This window comes from Hemicordylus capensis, chromosome 4, assembly GCF_027244095.1.
Source record: "Hemicordylus capensis ecotype Gifberg chromosome 4, rHemCap1.1.pri, whole genome shotgun sequence".
NCBI classification, from domain to species: Eukaryota; Metazoa; Chordata; class Lepidosauria; order Squamata; family Cordylidae; genus Hemicordylus; species Hemicordylus capensis.
Genome location: NC_069660.1, coordinates 19984210 through 20002391, shown reverse-complemented (window position 1 = coordinate 20002391; position 18182 = coordinate 19984210). Strand labels below are relative to the sequence as shown.

The 18182-nt window shown below is 44.3% G+C and overlaps 1 protein-coding gene across 3 annotated transcripts in view; it reads left to right on the top strand.

The window, feature by feature from the left end:
* The first annotated feature begins 4967 nt into the window (after positions 1–4967).
* The window catches only part of STX16 (syntaxin 16), a 34949-nt gene continuing 21734 nt past the window's right edge, over positions 4968–18182 (top strand). Inside the window, exon 1 of one of the 3 annotated variants that reach the window (XM_053247645.1) lies at positions 4968–5697. In XM_053247645.1, coding sequence (XP_053103620.1) covers positions 5617–5697 — 81 coding nt within the window. In that variant the 5' untranslated portion in view covers positions 4968–5616. Of the gene's footprint in view, positions 5752–13713; positions 14044–18182 lie in introns of those variants that run through there. The other 2 variants (XM_053247644.1, XM_053247646.1) reach the window with 2 other exon arrangements.

Below are 18182 nucleotides of genomic sequence, written 5' to 3'. Positions count from 1 at the left end.
TTTTTTAAAAAAAAAAATTCTAATGTAAACCACCTTGAGACACTTTAGGAAGGGTGGTATATAAATTGAATGACTGTTAATATAATATTATTAATATCACTATTATTCATAACTTTCTCTCTTTGCACCAACAAAAACCAATGTTTTAGAAAGGCAATACAAGGGGTATACTTTTATCAGCACTGCATTATAAGAAGCATTTTGTATATGCTTCATTATAATATATGCCAGTGTGGTATAGCACTTAGTGTTGGACTTGAACCGGGCAGTGTAATGTACCACTCAGAAGTTTGTGGAATATAGGCCTGGAATATAGGCCTGTGTCTGATTTCATTTTATATTAAGAAATGAAATCACACCTGAACTCTGGGTGAACTGCCTGCTCTGCCTCTGGGTGAACTGCCTGCTCTGCAAAGGGAGAGGCATTCCAGCATTGCATTGTGAACTGGATACTTAAGAAAACACAAAGGGCCGGGCCTGAGCTGTATCAATATGCTAAAATGCAACTGACCACCAGATAATGTCTGTGGAAAAGGCCAGGGGCTGAACTCCTCTTTTCTGTTGCAAGAAATCTATGTTAATCTTTGTCAATGATTGCTCTGCTATGCCCAAAGGGGATCATTCAGTTGCTATCTATAGGAATTCCACCCTAGAAGAACACCTATAGATTTAGTCCTTTTTCTAACATCTGCCATGCCCAAAGGGGATTCTATAGAAATTCAACATAGATAGATGCATACAAAGGAAACACCTGTAGACATTAATTCTTACTTTACTAACACTTTAACACCTTTTGGGAAGAGAAGATGCCCTTTGCAACTCAAAGATGCAGATTTGCTTTGGGCAATGCCCCCTCCTCAAGATAGCAGCTAACAGAAGATAAGATTGAGATCTCTGAACTGACCAAATATCCTGAGAGATTTTTGGTAATTAACAGACAATATTCAGAGGATAGCAGGAATAAACGCCTTTTGTGATCCAGAAGACTCAAATGGACATCAAAGGATGGAACCACTATAATAAGGAGTCTCTGGACATGGCAGATTAGCAATCTTTTGCCTACAGCAAAAGCTGCTCACGAGGATCCCAGAGTTTGCTGCTAAGCTGGAACTCTGTTCACGAACAGGAGCTGTCTGTGACTTCTACTGCGCAGTGAGAAGTCAAGACTCTCCAGCCATGGTGTTCTGGCTCTCAGCCATGCCCTGAGCAGACTGCAAAAAGGCTCCTGTCTCCTGCCAAAGGCCTGGCTACTTCAACTGAAAAGATCTCCGCTCTCAAGTCTCTGATCCTGGTAAATATGCTGCCTTTGCAAGCCTGGAATCCCTTCATCCCTTCCCCTTCTTCTGCTCCCTTACCCTCATCCCTATACTAATCCCTGATCTCCCCCAAACCATGCCAGCCCTCAGCCTTCCTCCCCCACCCCTATTTTCTGTCTGTATCTGAATTGTATTAGGTTTTAGGAAGATTTAACGCACACACATGTTAGTTAGGCACATTACACTACACCTTGAATCGGAAACATGTTTTTAATGTGGATTATTTAATCCTGATGAGCAACTTTTTATAATAAAGCCCACTGAACTTTCTGAGTGTGTCTCTCTCTATCTCTGTTTGTGTGCCCAGATCCTACATGGTCACCATCTCCAAGAACCAATTCAGTTTGTGTATGATGCCTCTTTCCCTCTGAGCATGTACAGAGTGCGAAACCAGGTGTAGTTCACAACAGCAGAACCAAGTTCAAATCCCCATTCTGCCATGAAACTTGTCTGATTGTCACTGGGTAACTCGGGGTCTGTCACTTATCTCTCAACCTAACCTACCTAACAAGGTTGTTGTGAGGACAAACATCTCCACGTATATCATTCTGGGCTCCTTGGAGAAAGAGCGATATATAAATGCAAAAATAAAAAAAATTAAAATGTATCACTGTAATAATTATAGTTAGAAACTGAGGTGGGTCGCACAATGAGTGAGACCCGCTTTTGCCGTTTTTGCGGGGAGAGCAGGCTAAGCCCGCTTTCTCCGCAGACAAGCAGGGTGGGAGCCCTGGGCGGCCGGATTGGCCGCCCACACGACTGCCAGCTCTGTGACAGAGCCGGTGGAGGCTGGGGAGTTCGGGGGCCGCATGGCCCCCGGAAGCTCCAGTATGCCCTGCACAAGCGCACAGGGCATACTGGGGAGACCCCCAAGCCGGGACGCTACTTTTCAGCCTCCCGCCGGGGGTCTACTCGTGAGTAGCCACGGTGCGGAGCTGCACTGCAGCTACTCACGATCTCAAAAACTGGGTTTGCGGAGCGCTCGCTCCGCAAACCCGGTTTAAGGGACGGGCTACTTGAGCGGGTTATCCGCTCAAGAGCCACTGGGCTCACAGCCGAGCCTAGTGGTTCACACGATTGTAGGAAATCGGGCTAGTGGAGGCTAGCCCGATTTTCTACAATCATGTGAATAGCCTCCTTGTATAATAAAATATAGGAAAAACTAATATAAATAGTAAGAATATAAATACTTAAAAATTAGCTAGCTTAGATAGCACCATAAAGTGTATATTATTCCTTTTAATATTATAGCAACTTTTTAAAATATTAAATTTTGTAGCAAGGCAATAATGCATTTATATCAGGATGCTGACTTTAAATTTTTTCATGTCAGTGTCTAATCTGAAACTTTCCTGGTACCATAAATGCCTAATATGTAGGAGAGCACCCCCACAACAACAACAACAACAACAACACAAAAACACGATTGCAGGGGTTCCCAACCAGAGGTGCACCTAGGTAATTTTGGAGCCTGGACCTAAAGGCCTCTGGAGGGTCCCCCTTCCCTTGCAAATTAAGCATCATCATGCTCAACTGGGTGACCACATCACCTGGGATAGACTAAAGAGGATTTTGGAGGCTACCCGGGGCTGTGGAGGCCCTGGACTTTGGCCCAGTAGTCCAGGGGTAAGAGCAACTCTGTTCCCAACCCTGCGTCCCCAGGTATTTTTGGACTACAACTCCCATCATATCCTTGGCCGTTGTGACTGAGGATGATGGGAGTTGTAGTCCAACGACATCTGGGGACACAAAGTTGGGTACCATACCACACTACTGTATCAGTCTGTGTTACCATAGCAACAGCAGTCCTAGTTTTCCAACAGTCGCTGTCACCAAAGAGATAGTTTTTTTTAAAAAAATGAGCTCCACCTTTGTTTCTGAGTAAAGTAAAGTGTGCCATCCAGTCGGTGACTCCTGGTGCCCACAGAGCCCTGTGGTTTTCTTTGGTAGAATACAGAATGGGTTTACCATTGCCATCTCCCGCACATTATGAGATGATGCCTTTCAGCATCTTCCTATATTGCTGCTGCTTAATATAAGTGTTTCCAGCAGGGATTCAAATCGACAACCTCTGGCTTGTTAGTCATTTCCCTGCTGTGCCATTCGGTGGCTTTGCTTCTGCGTAGCATCCTCCATATGTGGGGCAAGAGTGGTAGGAAGAGAAAGAAGGAGAAGGAGAAGAATTGAATATTTCAAATATTGGGTTTTAAATGTTCTCAATGTTTTTGTAAACTGCCCAGAGACACAAGTTTTGGGTGGTATGGAAATATTTTAAACAAACAAGAAGGCAAGGTAACAAACCAGAAAGAGTCTCCCCGTTGGCTGCAGTGAGATTATCTATCATATTTCTATACCGCCTGATATGTACATCTCTAGGCGATGTCTGCCCTCTAGTCAAAAAGGTTATCTAGTCATTTGGTGCTTTTGTTCCCTCGCTGCTTGTTGGAATAAAACTCTGGAATTTTTTTTTTAAGCCCAATGAAAAACGGGAGTTGAGCTGTCCATGAGAGTGGGCGGGAAGGAAATTACAGTAAATTTTAAAAGCATGTAGGCTGCAAGCCAGTGGCGGCACCGGGGGGCGGGGGGAATTAAGGGGTGGGGACACAGAAGTGGCAATCTGCATTTCAGGGTGGGCGAAAGCTGTGTCCCACGTTAGATTTTTGAAACAGAAATAACAGTCTGTATATTTCACATTAACACTCTCATCCTGAACATATTTCCATTCCACTGAAATAAATCCTGATAAATTCATAAATGGGTGGCAACAAGCTGGGAGCAAACTGCTTGCGGGGAGGTGATGCCCACCCCATGCCCTCCTTGCGTGCAATCCTAACCCCACCCACGCATGCTGGGAAGAGTGAATTATCTCCTCTCCTTCAAGACAACGGGGCTACTTCTGAGTAAACATGCGTAGGATAAGATTGTGCCGGCAGTGCATAAACGTCCTTTATTTTGTTTATAATCTGCAACTCAAACTAAGCTCAATGGCCCGGAAACGAACGAAGAGCGAACTTTGGACCAGCTCTTTAGAAGGGCGGGGGCCCAGGGGCATGCTGGACAGAGGCGCCCCGCCCGTAAGAAGATCTTTGGGATATCTTTCAGCATTAAAGACCCACGCAACTTCCTCAGTCATGCCTCCTTTGCTTGTAAAAGGCTGCGTCACAGGCAGATGTTCAATAGATTTTCTCCATTAAAAAGTCCTCCCTTCAGGATGGTGGCTGCACTTGTGAAATTTCAGACTGCTTTTAAAGGCACTTCTTTTTAGAGAGGTGTCTTCTTTTTCTAACCCTATAGTTTATTTTCTGCTTTGTGGGGGGATGAGGATGGAGGGCTTGGTTATTTCAGAACACTACGATGAAAGGAGCCCCTGCCTGCCTGCCAAGCCCCACTTTCTTTATTTGGGTGATTGCCTTAATCACTACGACGGCCTGAAGTCCCGTTCTTGACCGACACGTGGACGAGTCTAACAACGGCAACCGGAAGTTTAGTTCAGAACCGCTTAGACTGTAGCCCCTTGGCCCCTGCCACCCTTACTTGCTTCAATGCCATCGGGTGAGGTTATATCCGGCCCAGAAGGTGATCGGAACCTTGGGACGCTGGTTCTTTGGGGCGAGCGGGAGACATTTCTTCGTTGCACAATGCGGAAGTGACCCGGGCAGGTGGCGGGGCTGCAGTCAGATCCATCCGGGGCCGGATAGGGAAGGATGTGGGGTAACGGAGGGGGTCGTGGGGGCTAGGTCCCTTCCCTGTTCTCCGTGCTTTGCGGGCAGTGCAAAAGAGGAGCCTCCCGAGACGCCGGTTGTGTCCGCCCCGGGAGCCTTGGCGGAGGACTAGGCACGCTGGGGTCTCCGAGGGGCCTTTGGGAGGGGTCCCTTTGAGACTTGAGGCAGGCTGAAAGGTGACCCGCTAGCGGGGAGGGCGGCCAGAGGGCCCCTTGGTGCACCCAAGGGGGGAGGAGGGGGGCAGGTTCCCCATGAGGGGAAGGAAGGGGCTTCCCTTAGGAACCCACAAGAACATCTCCAGGTGGCCCAAGGAAGTAGGGTGGGGGGCTGAGAGAGCTTGGAGGGAGGATTTGGGGGCGTCCGCAGAGGAGCTGCTCGCGTCCTTGGCGCTCTGCAGCGAAGCACAGTCTGGAGGAGATCAGGGGAATCCTCTGAAGGTGTATAGAGGAAGAGGGCACTCAGGGTCCTTGTAGGATCCCTAGGATACTTCTGAGGGTGGGCTTTCCCGAAAGGTCTGTGGGAATTTCTAGGGGAAAAGGTGAGGGGTCCCTAAGAGACCCTGTGAGGAATCTAGAGCCATGGCCACCCGGCGTTTAACAGACGCATTCTTGTTGTTGCGGAACAACGCGATCCAAAGCCGGCAGCTGCTGGCTGAGCAAGTGAGTAGTTACAGCTCCTCCAGCCCTCTGACTTCACGTAGCATGGCTGCTGCGGTGAGTCTCCTCCCTTCATCCTACTGTATCCCACATTTCGCTGTTCTAGTGCCAACTGCTTAGGACTGTCAGACAGCGAGCATGCCTGTTTTTGTTGTTGTGTGGTTTTGTTATTGTTTAGTTTTGCTCCTTTCTTCCTTAGCTTTCATCCTGGCCTCCTCTTCTCCTGCCCCCTTCTACCCATCTTCTCTGTTATATTGCCATAATAGATTTCCACCCAGCTCAGTGTCCCCTCTCAAGGAAGTATAGCTATTTAGTGTTAAAAGGATTTCCTCTTCTGTGAAGCTATCCTGCTTTAAAATAGAGATGTGCTCTGTAGAACAGCTGCTTTAGGGAGCAGTCCTCCCTAAAGGTGGGTCACTTCACAGATTATGCAGAGGTGAACTGGATTTTACCCAAGTGTTATGTTCAGTAGAGAGCAGCAGTCAGTCCCAGCTTCTTGACAAGTGTACCTGTATGATGCATGTTAGTTGCATTCACATGTCATATTTTTAGGTGTATACTTAAGAACTCTTAGGTGTATATCTGGGGGAAGTAGTGTGTTTACAGGATTGTATACATGTTTGTTACTTTTGAAACTTAAGGTCTGTGGACCATTAATAAAAAATTTAATCTAGAAAGTAATATATGTGAAGTGGCCAGAAAAAAAGGTAAGGATTTCTCTGTGGGTGAGTGCAGGCTCCATCCAGATCTTCTTCCAGTTCATTTTTTTGTGTTTTTGTATTGGAAAAGGAAGTGTAATGTTGCTTTCTTGCACACACACACACACACACACACACACACACACACACACACACACGTCCAATCGGTAATACAGGCTTAGAGCAGCCTTGTGTTGAATGATATTAGAATATAATTTTCATTTACCTTTTGGGGGCTTTGAAAGCTTAAAATAGGCTGACTTGGCCTTGGTGCCTCCCATTTCTTTTGATTTGCAAATCTAGTTATTTGGTGGATGCCCAGTGGAATCCTTTAAAATTTTGCCTTAGATAAAGGGGGAGGCTCAAAACAGCTTATCCTAAGGAGGCTTACCTTGCCAAAATCTTTAAAGGGTTCATTTTAAAATTTGTGAAGAGCCTGTCATTATGATGGGCAGGGTGTATGTATGTGTGTAAGTTACATTGCACCCTTTCCCCAATCCCAGTTACCTAGCCATTCAGGGTGAGGGATGTTAGGCTCTCCTCACCACCCCAGCAAATCCACCTGTTCTCAAGTGAGCAAATGGCAGGCATTCATTTACATGGGGAAAACTCAACAGGTGCAGACAGGAACTAGTCCTGTTTTACCTCTTCTCATCTGTGTCCCAGATTTGTACTATAAAACTCAGTGGGAGCAACCCTTATTTGCAAATCCCCACACTACCTTCTGCAAAACCCTGGGTTGTATTTCTTGTCACTTGGGAACTGTAGCCATTGGGAACTGTATCAATTAACATTCATTGTCTCATTAGTTTGTTAGTGCTTCCACTGTTGACCTACTAAGTGGCCTTGAATGTGCCATTCTGACTCCATGTCATGCTCTGTGAAATGGTGAAGGGGCTTCTTGCTAGAAGCACTCTGAAGCTTAGCAGACAGCAGGTCCTAAAATAGAAACTGGCTACAATCAATCTCTCTCTCTCCCATTTTTATCTTACTTTTCCTCTCTCTACCTTTATGTTCCCATTCATTTGGTACCCTGCCTCAGGGCTGGGAGGAAATCTCCTAAATGTCAGAATCTAGATGATGCTGTAGCTCAGTGACAGAGTCCTTACTTTGCATGCAGAAGGTCTCTGATTCAAGCCCAGGTGTTTCCAGGTAGGGCTGGGAGAGATTCCTGTTTGAAACCATGGAGAGCTGCTGATAGTGTAGATTATTCTGAACTAGATATGACTAGTAGAAGGCAGCCTCATGTTTTCAGAATCAAACTGTTGAAGTTGGCATCAAATAGTTATGCACCAACTTGGGGAGGGGAGTGTCAAAATTCTTTAATGCACGTTTTAAACTTCTTTGCATTCTAGAATTTTCTCAGCCCTGTTCCACACAAGCACACTTGTATATCACACACATGCCCCCCTTTCCCCCTTCATATCCAAACTGTCCTTTTATTTTGTTTTCAGCTTGCTGGTAGTGACAGTAATGCTTCATTATTATACCAATATCATTTTAATTGTAAAACATTGAATTGTTGCCCTCTCCCTCTTTCCCTCAAATGTATTCTCCTTTAGAGAGCAGAAGATAAGCTAACTTTACTCTTTGCTTTGGGGCAGGTGCTAGTAGCAATATTCTGCTGTGTTCTGTTCTGTGCAGTTGGGTATTTTGTTTTGTTCCATGTCTCCATGTTTCCTTGAAAACTAAAGGATGAAAAACTTTGCATACATTAATACATTGTAATCTGAGCAGCCAGTTCTAGGCTGTTAAAATATTACCTAGTTGACTTTCAGGTACCTTCTAGTTCCACATTTCTGTTGGAATAGGAAACAACAACCTTGTGTCATAAATGTTACAATTATTTGAAGACATTTGTCTGATATTGTTACTACCATATAGCCTTAGAATTTATTTATTTATTTGTCTCATTTATATACCCCCCTATATAAAATCTCAGGGTTGTTTACAATCCAACCAAACAGCAACCCAAACCTAAAAATCATATAAAACAGATTAAAATTACCATAAATAAAACATAAACTAAAAGCCTGATAAAATAAGTGCGTTTTCAAAAGTCACTTAAAAACAACCAGAGATTGGCAGATTTGGGAGTGTGTTCCAGAGCCCCAGGGCAACCCTAGAGAAGGCCCAGTTTTCAGTTGCCACCAAGCAAGCTTGTGACAACCACAAACAGACCTCCCCCAATGATCTTAATAGGCAGTTGGGTTCATAAAGAAGAAGGTACTCTTTCTTAAATACTCTGGGCCCAAACTGTTCAGGGCTTTTAAGGTAATAACCAGCACATTGTATTTTGCCTGGAAACTAATTGGCAGCCAGTGTAGTTCTTTTAAAATAGGAGTAATGTGGCATCTACAGGTGGCCCAGAGACCAAATTGGTTGCTGTGTTCTGCACCAGTTGCAGTTTCCAGACTATGTACAAAGATAGCCCAATGTAAAGCACATTGTAGTAGTCAAGTCTGGATGTTACCAGTATATGCTCCAGTGTTTTAACATAGTTTATCTTGAGAAATGGACGTTGCTGGCGTATCAGCTGAAGCTGATAAAAAGCACTCCTAGCCACTGCCTCAGCCTGAGAGATCAGGGAGAGGTTTGGGTCCCAAAGTACTCGCAAGCTACATACCTGATGTTTCAGGGGCAGTGTAATCGCATCCAGAACAGGCAGATCTAAACAACTTCCCAAGTTCCGGCCTCCCACAATGAGTACCTCTGTCTTGTTTGGATTCAACTTCAGTTTGTTCTCCCTTGTCCTGCACATTACCAATTCCAGGCAAGCATTTAGAGAAGTTAAGCCAACTCCTGACGAAGTTGATATGGAGGAATAGCTCTGGGTGTAATCAGCATATTGATAGTACCCTGCACCAAATCTCCTGATCTCTCTCAGCAGTTTCATGTAGATGTTAAAAAGCATTGGATAGAATGGAGCCCTGCAGAATTCCATACAGTAGCTCTTGCTTTGAAGAGCAACAATCTCCAAGCACCACCATGTGGAATCTACCCAAGAGGTCGTAGTAGAACCACTGCAAAGCAGTGCCTCCCACCCCCCAACCCCCTCAGGTGGTCCAGAAGAATATGAAGAATACCTATTGAAAATAAAAACTGTATCTATTGTAAGAGGTAAATATCTCTTGTTTTAAAATGAAACATCCAGACTAAAGCTTTAGGACAGGGCTGAAATGTGTTCCTTAAACAATACTTTTGAAATACAGAAACACTGTATACTATAGACCCTACTGCTCTTAGAAGCTGGTTTGCAGGAAACCTTATAGCCTCCTTTGTTCAGGATGCAATTCTATGCATACTTTCTTGGAGATAAAGCCCACTGAACATAGTGGAGCTTATTTCTGAGTTAACGTGCTTAGGCTTGCACTGTAAGATATTTAGAATAAAGGAGCATGTGTGTTTTTAAAGGACTCTCCTAGGGCTGGTTTAGGCAGTAGTTGCCCAGCTGGCTGCCAAATATGTGATGAACATGTGATGAATATGTGATGAACAGTGTGTGAACATCTCTCCCTTCTCCTCCTTGTGTGCCATCTCTCCTCCTGCATAGTCACATGGGGATAGAATATGCAAATTGTGCCTAACTGTGTGCTTAAATACTACTTAGTGGTAGTTGACTATGATAGATGGATATGACTAGTATCCCTCTCCGGCATTATCTGTCCAACCCTTAGTGGCTGACGTTCCAAACAATGCTCCATCTGCTTTGCAACCGCGTGTTTGCACAGTTCTGCAAGTGTGCTCATGCACAACTGCATAAATGCTCCATTACAAGGGTGACTGAGTATTGTGCAGGATGTTAGCCAATGTACTGAAGAGGAGGAAGGACCTCTCCATACACGACACACTTCTTGCAGAGAAAGCACTTCTGTGTTGCAGCTAGTATGACAAAGCTATGTGTGACCATTGCAAATGTCTGTGCTGGGAAGCATTGCCTAGCCACAGCTTCACAATATACGTATATGCAAGGAGGCATGTGTAATGTCATTCATGAATGGTCTGCGGAGGTGTGTATACACTGTTCTAGAGAAAAGGGCTTTCCAGGTAACAGCAAATGGTCCAAAGAAAAGGACAGTCACTGGCCATGTGGAGAATACAGTTTATCCAAGTGTCATTATGGGATGCTATTTTCAGAATCTTGAGCTGCAATATTTATAAGTTTCAATGATTGATTGGAAAACTCCCATCATGGTATAATAGAGCCCTTTAATTCTAAGAGAGTGCAGTGCTACATACTCTTCAAAAGGCCATCTTTGCATTTGTATGTATTTTAAAACTTTGGTCCAAATCCTGGAACTTTTCATATCTCAGCGCTGTTTGAAACTGCATATGAAATAGTCATTGGAAAAAGCAGACCAGGGGTGGTTTCTTTTCTTTTCTTTTTAAAAAGGCAGGTGCTAGTAGTATGAATAAAATATGCCTATATGAATTATTCTTAAAATATATCCAGCAAGTAGCAAAACAGCTCATTTAACATGCCTATATTCTTTACTGTAAAATAAGCAGATTTCTTCAGATTTTTTCAGACTGCTTCAGCCGTGTTCTGTATTCATTGCCCTTTTAGTCCAGACTCTTCATCTGTCTTTAAAAAGCTGCAGTAAAAGTATGGGCCTTTACATCTTTTTGACTTGCTTCATGTTAAAGCACTTTCTATATGAATAGGCTTCATACTTAAATTTCAGCTCTTCTCATTCCATTGACTCAACTGTGTAAATAGTTTGCTTTGTAACTAGCAACTTGTGAAGTTACATTTATACAAATTTAAATAACATTTTTACAACGGCAAAGGTCACATCTGTTAATATATTTTCCCATGCCATTGCCAGCTTTTACCAATTGTTTGTCCAGATTACAATTTGAAGTTTTGAGATGCCCCAGGGTCTTTTAGGCATCTGTAGTTTTAATTCTTGTTTGTAAAATCTCTAGCAAACAAAAACCAGTCAAAAAGTAAGTTACCAGTCAAATGCATGTTCTTTGAAACAAGCATATAGCAATAATGGTTCATTTATATAAATGAGCCTTGTATTTTTAAAACATTTTGCTAACCTGTGTAGAAAAGAAATATTTTTCTAGGCCTTGGTTCAAATAACGTAGAAGCTAACAAGACCTGAAATTGTTTTTTCTTAATGTGAAGCAAGTAAAAACTGCTAGGGGCACCATTTAAGGGAGGGGGTTTCTTTCTCTCTCCCCACCTCCATGTTTGAGACCACATCTGGGGATGCCCCAGGAGCATCTGCATTTTGGGGCAGCTCACTTGTTCTCACACTGACCATAGTGATAAATATTAAATGGGCCCATATGCATGTATATTAGGCCTGTGTATCGGATGTTCCAATTCTGATGACTTTGTAGCATCCCCCTCCCCCAGTGCTGTAGAAAGATTGGCACTCCCCCCACAGCCCTCCATGCAGCATACCCTTTGCTTCTGGCACTGAAGGGCTTCTCACCAGAATAGGAGGAGTCTTGATGGAAGAAAGCATGGGAATTCTGGGAGAATGCAAAATGGACTCGGGGAACTGTAGTTCCTCCCAGCACTTTCCCCATGGAAACTGCAGCTCTTGGCTGCCCTAATGGCCCCTTCACTTCCATTCAGAGATCCCTTTGTGCTCACCTGGCTAGCACCTGGAGCCTCTGGTTCTGGTGAAAAGCTTGCCTCCCAGTGTGCTGGAAACAGAAAGCACAGGAGGATTGCTGCAGGTTCATTGGAATTGGAATGTCCAGTGCACAGGCCTGATGTGTGTATTAAAGTGAAAGGTAAAGTGTGCCGTCGAGTCGATTTCGACTCCTGTCCTGGCACCCACAGAGCTCTCTGGTTTCCTTTGGTAGAATACAGGAGGGGTTTACCATTGCCTCCTCCCACACAGTATGAGATGATGCCTTTCAGCATCTTCCTATATCACTGCTGCCCGATATAGTACCAGTGGGGATTCGAACTGGCAACCTTCTGCTTGTTAGTCAAGCATTTCCCTGCTGCGCCACTATAGGTGATGTGTATATTACAGTACACATCCAAAATAGAGAGAGCTGACATTTACATGCAAATAATGACAATCCCAGACATGTTCTAAATATCTGAAAATGAATATGTGTTCCTATTACTGGGAAATACACCAGATTGAGGTGACCATCAAACCCCCAACAAGAGCCAGCATGGTGTAGTGGTTAGAGTGCTGGACTAGGACCGAGGAGACCCGATTTCAAATCCCCATTCAGCCATTAAAAAAAACTAGCTGGGTGACTCTGGGCCAGTCACTTCTCTCTCAGCCTAACCTACTTCACAGGGTTGTTGTGAAAGAGAAACTCAAGTATGTAGTGCACCACTCTGGGCTCCTTGGAGGAAGAGCGGGATAGAAATGTAAAATAATAATAATATTAATAATAACAACAACAACATATTTCTGAGGTTTTGAATGTTTGTGAAATAGGATGCAGTTGTTAACAAAAAGCAATGGCTAAAACTTCTCATCAAATGTAGCAGATAGGGGAGGAGTGAGCAACAGGACCAAAGTAGAAGAAACCAAATGAGCAGTGTGATGGCAGGAATGTCAGTTATAAAAACAATTCTCTGGATTGCAGCCTGGCAATCTGTATTTTGAAGGCCAGTTTCCAACAGATTGGTTAAAATCCAATATTTGGCTAGTGACATGCTAGGTACATGTAGCTTTCTGTTCAGGAGTCCAGCTTGCCCTCATGCTGTCCTAAAAGAAAGTTGCACAATGTTTTCATGAGCACTGCTTCCAGTAATCGTTTCATGGCTACTAAATGTTGCCACAGAACTGGATGTCATGCCCAGTAATCATGGTTTGCATTGAATGTAGTTGGGAGATGTACATAGATACCCCAACTATGATTCAGTTGAAGTAGCATCAGAACCATAATCTTCTAATCCTATGTTAAAGTATTGGAGTTTGCACTGTTATGTGAGTTCTAGCTTGCATTTTCTTTTATTTGCTCAATGTACAGCCATCCCTCGCCAACTGCAAGGGTTCTATTCTGGGAAAACCTCAAATTGGTTTTGAGGTTCAAATTTGCCGTTGATGAACAACAGAAATACATTGGAAACGTTGTTAGTGGAATAATCACGGTCGCAAAAAGACTGAAAAACAAAGAAAAAAGGCCCCAAAATTGCCAAAACACCTTGGGTCCCTTTAAATCCGCAATAGTCAGCAAGAGGAGTGATCCAGAAATCACCCTCAACCCCCCCAAAAAAACAAGAAATCCCCCCCCCCCATTACCAAAAAACTCACCAAACTGTGGATACTCAGGTTGGCGAGACCTGTCACAATTTCCCGGTCACGGATTCGCAAAACTGTGATTGGTGAGGGATGATTGTATTAAAAAAATGTTTCAAGCATAATTTTTTAAAAATGTGTATTTCTTTACCAGCCAAGCAAATGGTTTGAAATATATTGAAAAGAGAAACATGCAATTATCTACAAGTACTAGTCCAATTAAAAGCTGGTTCTATGTTTGAAAGGCTGTTTTCCCTTGATAAGTGAGCAGTTTTGAGCAATAAAGTCCCTGTGTTTCCTCAACTGACTGTACCCTCTGCTCTGTCCTGTTCTTTTCTTTCCCTCTCTTAAACCTTTGCTGTCCCTATATGGATGGGGCTGATGGGATCAACAAACCACCTCAGGAGCTGGATGAGGTATAGTTCTGTTCCTCTAATGCTGTTTTTCTTTCATGAAAAATGTGACTGGTAAGGGCAGGTCCTGGGTTATGGCAGGAAAACATGGAAGGCTGCTTTGAAGATGTGTACTTGGGGATTGGCAGCTAACTTGAATTCTTTAATTCCATGTAACTGATACCATTTGCATGAATATCCAAGTGGCCAGCCACCTTCCCAGGTGACTGTGTCTGCATTCAGTTTGCAACAATAATAATTGAACTATAAATTTCATCAGAAGTGTGGAGGGATCTTGAATTAGCCCTGTAGGACCACTCCCCAAATGGGCACAAAATTATCAGACTTGACTAATGCTGTGAACTGGGCAGGCATCTCTTGCCTGGAATTTGGCTGCCTTTTTAAGCACATTGTCATCACAGATTGAAACTTCCTTATCTGAATTAAAAGCATTTTTTTAAAGCCAGGCATTCTGTCTGTGCCCATTCTTTATTTTATTTTATTTTTAAATATTTCTATCTTGCCTGAAATCGAGGATCTCAGGATGCTGTACATCTTATCCTCATAACAACTTCATGAGGTAGATTAGTCTGCGAGAGAGAAATGACTCGCCTAGATCCATCAGTGAGCTTCATGACTGAGTGCGGAATTAAATACCAGTTTCCCCAGTCTGACACTTCAGCTGCTGCACCACTCTGCCAGAGCTGGCCTGCAGAGAGGCATTGCATTTGTGGGGGTTTGCTATAGGTCAAAATAATAGTCTGTATTTAGTGTGACATCTGCAGTCTCCTGGGAACTTGATGTAAAAGCATACAAGTTTGTCCTGTGAGTCTGTCTCATGGCCCGAGAGCCAGCTCAACCCAGACAAAGCACTGCCAGCTGCTTTTCATCACTCTCCGAGCTTGCACAGCTGTCTGGATTGCTTCCACTTCTAGGAGGGAGCCCTGGCAGCTTTTTTGCCGTACAAAGCTAGCCCATTGTTATCTGCCTCCCTGCAGTCTTCTGTACTGCCTCAAGTCCCTACCCACACAGGTAAGTGGAAATATTCTGATGTATAACTAAAGAGGCCTTTGTGGCTGAATCCATAGCTGAAATCCAAGGAAACTTCAACAAGGATGGCATGATGCAGCTATACTTCTCCAGCTGTTCACATTTTCAATATAGAAAGGGAATAACCACCAATAGGTAGTATTGAGTGGTAATTGTTCCTCAGATGTGACTTGCACATTATTTAATTACTGTCATATCCCATCTTTCTCTCATGCTGAAACTCCATGTGACTTCCAGGGGGTTCCCAGGCAGTCTCCTATCCAGGCCTGGCTCAGACCCAGGCCTACTTAGCTTTGACCAGGTTGCTGCCTTGTCAGTCTCAAGACCAGACCTTGGGGTCCATTTTGTTAGGCTTATAATGCAATCCTGTTCATGCTTACCTGGAAGGTGGTCCCACTGTGTTCAGTGGGGCATACTTTCAGGTAAGTGTGCATAGACTTCTAGCCTTAGAATGTTTGGTGACTCTTTTGGTGAGTCTTTTGTATAATTAATACAAAATCTGTAGGTTTAAGTCTATGACTAAGAAAACAGAATGTTAACTTGGCATTAAAGCCAATCATACTGTGAGGCGATTCTCACGATCTAGCCCACTTTGGGACGATTGTGTAACGGTCCCGTCCGCAACGGGAATTGCGTGGCTCCCAGCAGCTATCCGCCCTAAATACCCCTCCCCTACAATGAGGTTAATGGAGCACATTCTCCGTTAACCTCCTCTTTTTGCTTGTGTGTTGCCATGGCGCGCGGTGACACACGAGTAGACCCCCGGGCTTGGGGGTCTCTCCAGGATGCCCCGTGCATTTGTGCGGGGCATCCTGGAACTTCCGGGGGCCACATGGCCCCTGATCCCCACAGCCCCCACCGGCTCCGTGACGGAGCTGGCAGTCATGTGGGCGGGTGATCTGGCTGCCCAGGGCTACAGGCTTGATCGTCTGCAGGGAGAGCAGGCTAAGCCCGCTCTCCTCACAAGCCCCCTTACGGCTCTTCTCACTGATCGTGAGAAGAGCTTCTGTATCTTTTTAAATGGGTTATCAAACCTCCAGATCTTGTTGGACTGCAATACCCATCTTTCCCAGCCCCAGGGGCCACTGTGGCTGAGGTCAATGGGAATTAAGTCCAACCAGATCTGGGGACCCAAGTTTGAGAACCCCTGTTTTAAAACACGATTCTGCTGCATGTTGCACGCATCCTCTCTTGTTGTGAAATAGCGTTCAGCATTTTTTAAAACTTGGGAAAGACTTCCTTAAGCATCATGTTCTCTAGAAATAGGAGCTAACATGACTGAGAGAGGGGTTTTTGAGGATGTCTTAATCTAGCACTTCCTTTCAATTTAATGCACAATTCAGACCTTTTGTACAGCTTCCTGAAGAAACAATGCCTTTCCATTTGTTGCATTGTCAGGGGCAACCTGCAGCCAGCCTTGCCTAGTCAGAGGAAGTGGACAGGATTTAACTGGAAAAGCAATGCCTAAGAATTAAATAGTGAAACTAGAAGGCTAGCTAAGTTCTGTTCTTAGGTATGTCACTTCTTTTTGAGCTTGAGGAAGGAATTTCCTCCTCCTGTGTTTCGATTCCCTTCACTCTAGGGCTGTTCATTTACTGAGGGGATGGGGGTTGGACTTCTTGCCCACCCCATCCTGAAAGCTTGTGGTGAGTTACAATATGCACAGTGCACAAACTAATTCAAATACATACTTGGAACCAGTGTTCCCTCAAACAGATTCCCAGATGTTGTTGATTACAACTCCCAGAATCCTCAGTTGCAATGACTTTTGCTTGGGGATTATGGGAGTTGTAGTCAACAACATCTGGGAATCCCTGTTAGAGGGAATACTGCATGGACCTCATTCTTAGATATTTATTTATTTAGCTTTTTTTTATACCGCCCAAAACTTACATCTCTAGGCGGTATACAAAAGTATTTATTTAAAATATTTATATCTCGCCCCTCCAGTACACTACTGCTTGAGGCGGCTCACAACATCTATAAAATACTTTTATAGTTGGAGAGCGTGGTGGCATCTCAGCTCCAGGCTGTCTTGGATTAATCTGATTACTTAGATCTTTTCCAGTCTGTCTTCAGACCTGGATATGGGACGGAAACTGGTGGATGACCTATGCTGGGAGATAGACAGAGGGAATGTAACTCTGTTGATCCTCCTGGACCTCTCAGCCGCTTTCGATACTATCAACCATGGTATGCTTCTGGAACGTCTCTCTGGGTTGGGACTTGGGGGCACAGTTATACAGTGGCTCCGCTCCTACCTTGGGGGTCGTGCTGGAGGATGCTTGTTCCATCCTTTGGCCTATGGGGTGCCACAGGGATCTGTTCTGTACCCCGTGCTGTTTAACATCTAACCTCTGGGAGAGGTCAACCGTAGGTGTGGGCTGCAGTGCCATCAGCGGGCGCACGCGCACACGGTACTTATTTCCGGCCAACAACGGGGGAAGGGGCGGCAGGGAGGTACACTGCTGCCCCATGGATTTTGGGAACTTAACAGAGCGCCGGCAGGGGAAAAATGGCGGGAGGGTTAAGTGCACCCTCCCCCGCCCTTAAAGAGCCACCCCCACCAGCTTCAGACTACAGCTCCGCGGTTCCGTGTACATCCCTAATCAGAATTACAGATTTTAAAATTTCAAATTAAAAGTTATTTTAAAAAACTAAAAACTAAGAAGGTAGACAGATATATGAGGATATATCCACACAAGCCCCTCTGTACGCTGGGCTGCATATCAACAGACATAGGCCATAAAGCACTCGCAGATATATGACAATAAAACACTTAAGGAAAAGTTTTCTTTTAGTTGCTCCCAGCCCTGGCTCAGAATCATCTCTTCTAAATACATAAAGCTTGAATTCCTTGGGAATTACAGGGTACCTAGTTGCATAAAAATGTTATATGCGCAGCCAGGTGGATAGCAGTATATAAAACAACCAAAAGGCCTAATTACTTTCCCCTGCTTGTTTGAAGTTCTTTTATTGCTTTAAGCTAAGGACAGGTGGCCAAAAGTGGTCACTTAACTGTTACTGAAACTCCGGGGCAAGCCTCCTCACGCCTTGATATTTGTTGCCTCGCTGTCTCATTCCTCCAGCCCTTCATTTATCCTTTGCACCTG